This window comes from Montipora capricornis, chromosome 7 (assembly GCF_036669925.1).
Source record: "Montipora capricornis isolate CH-2021 chromosome 7, ASM3666992v2, whole genome shotgun sequence".
NCBI lineage: Eukaryota > Metazoa > Cnidaria > Anthozoa > Scleractinia > Acroporidae > Montipora > Montipora capricornis.
Genome location: NC_090889.1, coordinates 25,903,803 through 25,913,802, shown reverse-complemented (window position 1 = coordinate 25,913,802; position 10,000 = coordinate 25,903,803). Strand labels below are relative to the sequence as shown.

General features: G+C 40.4%; 1 protein-coding gene across 1 annotated transcript in view; it reads left to right on the top strand.

Moving 5' to 3' along the window:
- The window catches only part of LOC138056587 (uncharacterized), an 18,496-nt gene that overhangs the window by 2,412 nt on the left and 6,084 nt on the right, over positions 1-10,000 (top strand). The window contains exons 3-13 of the mRNA XM_068902418.1: positions 296-549; positions 972-1,090; positions 1,361-1,613; positions 2,344-2,653; positions 2,940-3,214; positions 4,875-5,087; positions 5,686-5,813; positions 6,189-6,349; positions 6,874-7,016; positions 7,983-8,173; positions 8,581-8,698. Coding sequence (XP_068758519.1) covers positions 296-549; positions 972-1,090; positions 1,361-1,613; positions 2,344-2,653; positions 2,940-3,214; positions 4,875-5,087; positions 5,686-5,813; positions 6,189-6,349; positions 6,874-7,016; positions 7,983-8,173; positions 8,581-8,698 — 2,165 coding nt within the window. The remainder of the gene's footprint in view (positions 1-295; positions 550-971; positions 1,091-1,360; positions 1,614-2,343; positions 2,654-2,939; positions 3,215-4,874; positions 5,088-5,685; positions 5,814-6,188; positions 6,350-6,873; positions 7,017-7,982; positions 8,174-8,580; positions 8,699-10,000) is intronic.

Sequence of the window (10,000 nt, the reverse complement as noted above, 5' to 3'; positions counted from 1 at the left end):
CTCAACCAACTGAGCCACCAGTGTGCGGTAAAAGATTGTTACTTATAGTATGGAAGAAAGAGGAGATCTCAAAGAATGCAAAGGGTAAACGTGTGAGATGTGAGACAAGACTAGTTTTAAAGGCAAGGTACCCATCAAAATTTTAATGGGGTCAATGGGTTAAAATGCTTAAAAAGGTCATTATCTTTTGCAAAGAAAGTGCTTTCTTCCTTTTTTTCGAATTTCTTGATGTTAATGACACTACCGGTACTCATGTAATTTGCAGGTATTAATTTGTTTTCTCTTTTGCCTGCAGTCACACAGCAACCGTAACAAAGGAAATGTTGCTTCAACTGTTCAGCCATTCTATGGAATTTAAGATCTGGGACACAAAAGACAAAGTGTCCCCACGTGCACGCTTTGATCGTCCCAAAGCCTTTCGGCTCCCTGGATTAAGGGGCCCAGAAGACCCAGAGAGCTCCAATATGGGAGGGGTGCAGCAGATGGTTGTCAACCAACAACAGTCTTATGAAACTACTCAACCCAAACAGTCACGCATTCTTATAAAAGGTGATAGCAAATTTAATTGGGACATAGTCTTTGAGTGGATGTAGAGATTGTTAATAATCCATTGAGTCCTGAACTGCCCCATTGACGAGTAAAATCATCTGGTGTTAGACAGAGTAAAATCCATTATGTCTTACTCCCATGGGTCAATGGGTCAAATTAATTTTTTCATACTTATTCAAAAATGTCATATGTCCCTTATTTTACAAAATTTCCCAAGGAAATGAAATGTCACTGAGGAAATACAAACCAACTCTCAAAAAGTTGTCATGGAGGCAACATTCATACAACCCTTTGTTCTTTAATTTTAAAGTAGCAAGAAGCACAAAGGATTGTGTTTTTTCTCAAACATTTTCAATCACAACAGCTAAATCAAAACGAAAATCATTCATTTAAAACTTACTACCAAACATTTTGTTGAACAGATAAAGATGATATTGGAGACCCCAAACGACAATCTGAAACAGCTCCTAATCCAGTTACACAAAAAGATGATAAATTGGTATTTGTTTCTGATGAGAACAGAGCCATTACTGCACCATCAGTAAGTATTAAGAAATTTAATGTAAAACTATCTCTGACTTTGAAAAATTACTATGGTCATATGTGGTATATTTTCCATATTTTCGCTAGTGAGGAAATCATTGCAATCCTTTCCAGGTTTTTTGCACATTTTTTTTTTGCAATGACAAAACATACATGTAATGACTCATGAGACTGAAAAATATGATTTTTATTTTTAACTGCTTAGATTACTCATATCTTACCGATAACAATTATCATTGAGGTCTGTATGTTTGTCCATTTTTCACAGACATTTCGATCCCTGTCTTTAACAGCAAGTCCGTCAACTGGTACTGGACTTGCAAGCATGGTAAAAGTTCAAGTGCGAGTTGATGAACATGATTCCTCTCAATTAAGTCGCTTAGCAATGTTGGCTGGAGTTTCTCCACCAATGACTGAAGCTGATCTTCTCAGTGCTGAGCAGCGGGAACATCAGTCACGACAACACAGAGAACAGCGTGACTTTCCACGCAGGGATTCAATAACACGATTAGATTTGGCAAGTGAGTTCAAAAGCACTTTTGCAAATATTTTGCAAATTCCCCACAGGGATCCCGGCTCCTCCAGAACAAATCGATGTACACACCTTTTTCCAAAATTTTATGGCCACCATTTAAATGTTCTTTTGTTTTTATTCAAATTAGCTCTTGGTGCCTCATTCTTAAGCTTAAAATTCAAAAGAATATTTTGCCTTGAAGGAGGCATCGAGGTCTAATTTGAATAAAAACAAAAGAATATCTTAATGACAGCCATAATTTTTTGGGAAAAGGTGTGTGGTACATGTACGCGGGGAACGCTTTGTTCCTTTTTCCTGTGCGCTGCAAGTGAAGTATTATTGAAGTATTATTGAGATCTAGTCATATGCAAAGAATGGTTTTCTTTTATTCCTGGAATGTAACATGGCCATCAATGACATACCGGTAAGTGAAAACCAGCATTGATTGCATTTTTAAAAAAATGTTTTTTTTTAATTGATAAGTAAAATACTTTTAGTGTAAAGAAAAGCACAGCTATCAAGGTGCATGCAAGCTTGGCTTGTGTCATTCTCCTATTTTACCTTTCTCCATAGTGGTCAGCTATTTGCTGTGAACCTTAATATACTACTACGGCTTCTGTTGTAGCCTTGTGTAGAGATATACTTTTGCCTTGTGTTGCTGTGCTTCCTATAAGGACAAGGAAAGAGATTGTTCCTTTTGAGACCAAGACTAAAACTTCAGTTCTGTTTCTTTAAAGGAAACAAGAATTCATTGAAAGGTGGAGCTTCAAAGAGAGATGTTGCATTCGCTGCTGCTGCTCATGCAAGGATTCATGGAACAGCAACACTTTGTGTCAAGATGTACAAATTCTTTTCAGGCATGAGAAGTGAAACAACCAAATTAAAGAAAACTGCAGGAAATATTGAGGAGTTATTCCTATCAGTATCCCTTGATAATGATCTGTTATCAGAGATACAGAAGCGGGATCTAAACCCCATGGTTATTAGAGTGTCTTCAGCTAGTGACCTTCCTCACAAACCAATGTCACATGTGGAGCTTAGAGAAAAGTAAGGCTCTTTAAAATTGTGTAAATGACTGTTCCAAACTGTATGTAACACAAGACTGAAGTACATATATGACCATTCCACTGGTCACTGTTCCCTCTATTGCGGCGATGACATAATTCATCTGAAATTTGCCACCACAGTGGAACCTCCACTCAAGGGACACCCACAGGACCAGAGCAGGTGTCCCCTGAAAAGATGTGTCCCAAAGGAGAGACCCCACTGTATTCCTTAAAAAATTTAATTTTGTACGATGTGGATATTTTTTCATACATTCTCTTAATTTCAGATGCAAACCTGTGTACATTTCTTATCAGTTCTACAAGCAGCCTTCACACGAGAGTACTGGCCGAGAGCAGGGTAGTGACGTGTTCTGGGACGATGTAAATGTGGTCCTTCTTGGAACGGTGGACAAGGGTGGCCTGGCAGAGTATCTGCAGGGGCCTCGGTTTGAAATCGAGGTTCATGATAGAGATCGTAAAATCGAACAGAAGAAACCCAAACCAAGTTTGTTTGGTGAAAATGCTGAGGATGAGATGATTAATAATGTCAGCTTGGTAGCAGGTAAATCAACAGGATAATTGAGCAACGGCGAAAAAGCTGCCAACTGCCAATGTTACTCAACTAACTTCGATGATCTTTCCAACTTTCACTTAACTTAACTCAAACGCACGCATTACGCGATTTGCCTATCTTGTTCACGTTGTATCAAGATGGGCAAAGTATCCTATAACTGTCGTAATGGTGCGAATGGTTTTAAAGTAGAGATAGAGAATGGGAGATTAAAATTTTAATACTGTCGTATGTTAACACTGTCATCGTTCCCTGAAATTTTGTAATTTTTTGTCATTGTTGTAATGCGTGCTGCACATGCAGCCTGGTGATTTTGTCTCTGCTTTAACCGCAACCTCGTTCCCAGGGTTGTCACCGATAATGAGACCCTCGAAACGAGGTTGCCTGAAACTGATCAATATTATCGAGGGAATAAAGGGGGTAGTTTCAAAAGAAACTGTGGTGCTGTGCGTCGGTGGGGAAGTAGTACACAAAAATTTGGTTTAATCAATGGAGTTGATAATGTAAATTGACAACCATACAGGGGCCGGTTGCTCGAATCCTGGTTAGTGCTAACCATTGGTTAAGAGGAATCAAAACCTATAGGTTTCCATGGTATTTAACGCTGGTTAGCACTAGCCATGCTTTGAGCAACCCGGGTCAGGGATTCTAAAAGCTGAAATTTTGAGCGTTAGCCCTCCTTCATCAGAGCGAATTGAGGAATTATGGGTTGTGTGTAGTTTTTATAGTCGAGTAGGAGCTACGCTATTGGTGGTAACATGGCAACGTGAACAATAGGAATACATTAGGTAAATGAAAAGAGTTTGTTAATACTGTGGGGATTAAGGGTGCTGATTTGGAAGATGAATTTTTGTACCCGATTCTTGGGTTTTTCCATCGTACCTTGTAGGGAAAGGCCGCAGATAGCCATGTGTGGTTTGGAGTGGTTAGGGTGATTAAAATGATGAGCGACTAGCTTAGATGCATCCTTGTCATTCTTCTCAACATCAAGGTACGACGGAAAGCCGCAAGAATCTGGAACACAATTCATCTTCCAAATCGGCACCCTTAATCCCCACGGTATTAATGAATGCTTGTCATTTACCTAATGTATTCCTATTTTTAACGTTGCCTTGTTACCACCAATAGCGTAGCTCCTACTCCACCATACAAAAAACTACACACAACCCATAATTCCTCGAATCACTCTGACAAAGGGCTAACGCTCAAAACGTCAGCTTTTAGAATCCCTGTACAGTAGTCAATTTACATTATCAACTCCGTTGATAAAACCAAATTTTTGTGTAATATTATTGAGGGCCTACCAGGGGAGTCCTTGTTCCCAAAATTGCTTCCAAACTTGTTCTCAGCTTTTTTATCCCAAAAATGGTTTATGTTCCCTTGTTCTCCTGTTCCGACCAGTTCAAATTAGCAATGTTCCCTTGTTCCAGAAAACCCTGGGAGACCCTCGTTATTAGTTTGTGGCGTCGTTTACGGTTTCTGTCCAAAAGTAGAGAGGAAACTCAGAGGTTGCAAGAAGGAAAGCGGGTGGATTTTCCTATGTCTTTCGCGAATTTCGAGCTCGATCTCTGATCTCATTTAGTGTCCTCGCGTGTTGATGTCATAAATGACAATAATTACTCAGTGGTGATGAGACCTAATCCTTCTTTAGGTCGCCGTACAACTCATAATCCCTTCACAAGCCGTGACAAGCCGTGGGATCCATATGGTGTGGCTAAGTTTGATTTATCAGGCCTGTTACTTGGACAGAAATTCTTGCACTTGCGATCTCCAATACAATGCTGTCCCTTACCTGACACCTACTCTGGCTTGCAAAAGCCAGATGGACCAATTGTAGGACAACCGGGAAACGTGGATGGACCAGGTATGTCCCTAAAAGAGCTACTGCAAGTTGCGTTAGCTGATTGATTATCATCTATAGGAGCAAGGATGGCACAGTCGGTTAGTGCGTGGCCTTGGTGCAAGAGATCCTGAGTTCGATTCTCGGATCTCGCATCCTTGTTTCGACTTCTTTCCTTTCCGTGTTGCTAAGTAGCTTTAAATACCCGTAAAACGGAGCACTGACGGAGAGGGGGGTATAATGAGCGCACCGTCCACCTTAGGTTTGTCAGTTGAATTACTGTTACGAGTTATCGACGTTAAATATGGTTGCTTTACTGGACTTTTACTTTACTTTATTTTATTTTACTTTACTTTATAGTAAACACGCATGCGCAAACTTTGCAAACTACTCGACAAGTTCGCGTGTGAACTAAACGCGCGGTCATCGCGAATTCCCGAGCTCGATCATACATATTTTAAGTGCTATATCTTTATTTCGATTGAAATATTGTCGAGAAGGGTTGGGTTTTTTATAGGTTTTACCGCCAGACCTTGCGGGAGTAGGTAGTAGGTTCAACGCTCAGGGTCTTGAGAAAATTTTGTAACTCATAACTTTCCTCTTCATTGTAATTTTTTTTCAGAGGATAAACCAATGCCTGTTGCCAACTACTTGGAATGCGGAAGTGAATTGAAGGTCAAAGTTCATCTGGCTTATCCTTTAAGTGCTTCACTCGGCTCAGAACCAGTGAACACCAGGGAACGAGATGAGGTAAGAAAGATGGGTGAATGTGAAAGCATTTTCCTTTGTCGCCCCAAAAAACGACAACCTAAGAGTTAATGTGTTCTTTGGAAATACTTGTGGAAGAATATTATATTAACTCTGCTTTTGGAATTGTCCGCACCATTTGCTGGACTTGTAAAATGTAAACAAGACTGCTTGGATTCCAATATGGCAAACTTAAACCGTCCGTTCAAAGGTTTAGATTTCCGTTTAGGCACGCGAAAGTGGTAACTTCGGGTAAAACCTAATGTTATCTTCATCTATGTTGTCGTTAGCGGCTCAACGCTAGTTTGCCCACTTAGTGATTCTGCTGCCAAAGCTTACCGTTCTCTCTCTCTCTCTGTTTAATCTTTTCTCATGCAGTGTCCATTTGGTCGGATCATTTACGTGTTTGAGTACAAGAATGCACCTTTTCTACGGCGACTGCAATCTGAGATCACAGCGGTGAATGCCGGGGCCCTGGAACTAGACACACTGCCACAGCATGTGATTGACGCTGCCTTGTCGACGTACAAACTATCAAGGTAGGATACGTCGCGTCGTGGATAGCCTTTCCCTCCCGTCCCTTGTACTGCCATATATGGTCAATTACAATGGCCATTGGGGAACGGATATATTTCACTGTTTTCCTGAAGGAATGATTGCTTTGTTTTTTTTTTTCCTGTGGAGTACCAAATATTTTATTCCTGTTCGTAAACTCTCATTTGGAGAACTACAGAACCATGCAAACTTTTAGATCCCCATTGGCATACGCAGGAAACGAAGTCAATTTTTGCCATTTCCATCCGATAGAGGAAACCCTATTAACTCAATCTTTAGATTTTTTCTTCAGATTGCATTCATGTTCAACGCAACCACTTCGTTTTTTCTTTTTTTATAATCAAATTGCGAGCTTAAAGTAAACCGGGGAATTTTACTTAACTTTCAATTGATTTAGCAAAGAAACACTTCGCTCTCTTCTCTTAAAGAGATCGAAACGGCCTATGTCTCCCAAAAAACAAAAGGTTGAAGTGATTTTAAGTCATGGCGATTTTTGCTTGTTTTAAAGTGATCAGCGAAGGAACAAAGAACTAGATATAATCACGGGATTTCAAGTGCTCGATGGACAGTACCACATGTTCGTTTTGGAGGGCCTGGCAGATAGAGGCATCAAGAAACTTTGGCAGAATCTCCCCAGGCCCCAGGAGGAAGGTAAGAGGACTTGACAATGGTATCAACAAATAAAAATGGTGGTTTACAATTCTCACGCACCCAACCCAACCCACGTTATGATATGTTCATCCGACAGTGTTGATTAGCCAATATCAAAAATACCATAATACACTTTCTTTGTCCTTCCAAAATGTTGCATAAGCATTGTTTTTATTTTCTCTTGGGACTTATAATTGTAACGATAAAAATCAACGGTAAAAGACGACTGTTCGACCGTACTTCGGCCATTTATCAAGTGAATGGTGAAACTGAAACAGTGATACATATATATATGCGTATAAGAAGGATAAAAGGTATGAAAAGATTGCAGGTGTAAACGGACAATAAAAACATACAAAGAAAAAACTAATAAAAGCGAATTACAAACCTTAGCATGAATGTGATTTTTTTTTGTAGGGGACGTAGTCCCCGGTGTTGTGGTCTGACCTTATCTGGACGGGGCATCTCTTTCACTTCCTAAAATAAAATTGTAAACTGTGTAATAAGCAGTCTGGCTAAAGTCCCCCGAAAAACATTGTAAATTAGTCCTGAAAAGCCCCGAGGGGAGAGACTAATAGCTTCACTCACTCACTCACTCACTCACTCACCAACATGGCCGTCTTATCACGTGACTGACTGCAATCAATTGAGTCCGATTGCTGCGATTGCACATTGAGAGTAGGTCTTAACTCATGAATAAAAAACATTTCATAGACGAGGCAGTCAAATTTGTTCTTGCACTTCATTCTTACAAAGAATTTTAGTGTTTGAATGAAGTGCATGAACTAACGATAATCGAATGAGTCGTGAGGAGAGAGAGGCAAGAAAAGAGAAACCCAGGGAACGAGATTGAAGCCGGAGATGAGTTGGGGTTAGACGTAACCTGTTCCATTTTTCTATATTAGGTTTGATTGGTTGTTTTACTGCCCTTGTTTTTTTGTAACCAAAGCGTTTATTTTTCAACAGATATCAGCAAGTTCAATGTTCTCTACAATTCTGATCTGCGATTTACTGAGCGACTGTACGCAGCGCTCGATGTGGACTTGTGCCGAGTCCGACTTCATGAGCCACTTGAGGTCATAGTCCAAAATCCACTGCTCTACGTGAGGGATCTGGTTCCTAAACCCTGCTTTGAGGCGCTATCAAAACTGAAACAGGTAGACGCCTGTAGGCTATGTTGCGTTTTGCGTTTTGTGATATTCCAAAAATACTTCTGGGGTGTACTCTAGCCTGTTGCAAAACCGTGGCTTTGGTAGAAATCGAAAATATCTTTGTGGTGAATCGGTTAATGTTTATATCACCTGGATTTTCTAGAGTTTGTGGGAATATTCATATACGTATACATACTTTTTTCACACTTCCTTCAAATTTACAATTTTAACAACTTATGATTTAGAAACATTACATATAGACTATACAATCACATTTTACACGAAATGTAGCTTACTTCTTAGGGAATGCCTACAGTAACAGCTTGATAACCGTGAGGTTTTTGCGTCAAAAGGAATTCGTATCTCTGCTACTATGTTTTCTTTACTGAGTGCTAACGATATTTTTCTTGCAGGTGTTAAAACTCACAAAGCTCCGTGAAGTTACTCGAAACGACTTGTTTCCGTCTGCTGACATGGTCGTTTCTATGAGCCGAGAATTTGGCGTACCTCTGACTGCGGAAGATTTTGGAGGTAAGATTATAATAAATTATCACTGGGAGCCCTTACTCCCAAACGCCCCGGGCAGAAGTAATTTATGCGGGGAAGAGGCGAGCCTGGGGGCGGAAGGAGTGGGAGCCATGGCAACACGCCGCTGGCCACTAAAATGGCGGCCATTTTTACCAAAAAAGGGTAATAAATTATGCGAATAGTGCTCTCCTATAGAAAACACATGCACGGAAATTTTCAACTTAAATCTCAATGGAATAGGGGGCGTTTGTACATGAGAATAGGGCCGTTTTCACGCAATAACGACGTTCAGTTCAATTTCTGATGAAGGGATTACGCAAGGGCGGTGTCGACGGCAACGAAGATGTTAAACAACAAAAACCGTGAATTCTTTTACACGCTTTGCGGCTCCTGCGTTTTATATTTTAGTAGAATTAACTATTGGAAGGTAATTTGAAGTGCTGTTTTCTACCCATGTAAACCATGTGAGCGTTAGCCCTACTTATGGAAATGGGCCCACACAAGGGCAGAGAAAAACTCTGACCAGGGTGGGAATTGAACCCACGACCTTCGGGTTAAATCACCTCTGATTAGTAGATTGTGTTTTCATCACGATCGACTTGACAGCGGCCTGAAATGACCAAATTTGAGGTTTCATGGAAGACTTCACTTCTTGGGCGCATCGTACAGGCCGATTTACACGGTACGATTTTGATGCATGCAGCAAGCTCACGACAGGCCTACGACATGACTTACGATTGTCGCAGTGTTTTAAAACATGTTTTAAAATGCTACGACATTTTTCTGACGTACACGTCATGTCGTAGGCCTGTCGTAAGCTTGTCTCATGCAACAAAAATCGTACCGTGTAAATCGGCCCTAATAAGTGTTTACCATCTCTTTATGCTATCCTTTCTCATTACTTATCAGTGTCGTGTTTGGAATTTTAAAAGTAGAACAACTTTGGATAGAGTGACTCGTATGACCTTGAAAAACACTGGCAATTCAAGGATTCTCGAACTGATTTTTAAGAGGACTCAGATATGGGCAGAAGCAATCAATCTGTTACTAACTGAAGTTGCAGGTCGATTTGCACGTTGATGTCACATGCATGTTCGCTCAGCCAATAACAATCCGTGCGCTCTTTCAAGGTCTTATGAACTTGTCGCTCTAATTGCTTGGTGATCCTGCCAAGGAGAAGCTGTATTTCGGAATTGCGTTCAGTTTTTCTGTAACTCTGAACATCTTATCTTATCCTTGTTTCTTGACTCAATTAGCTTTCTTTCTGCCCTTTTTTTCTTTCAGATATGCTATTTCTTTGTGTGC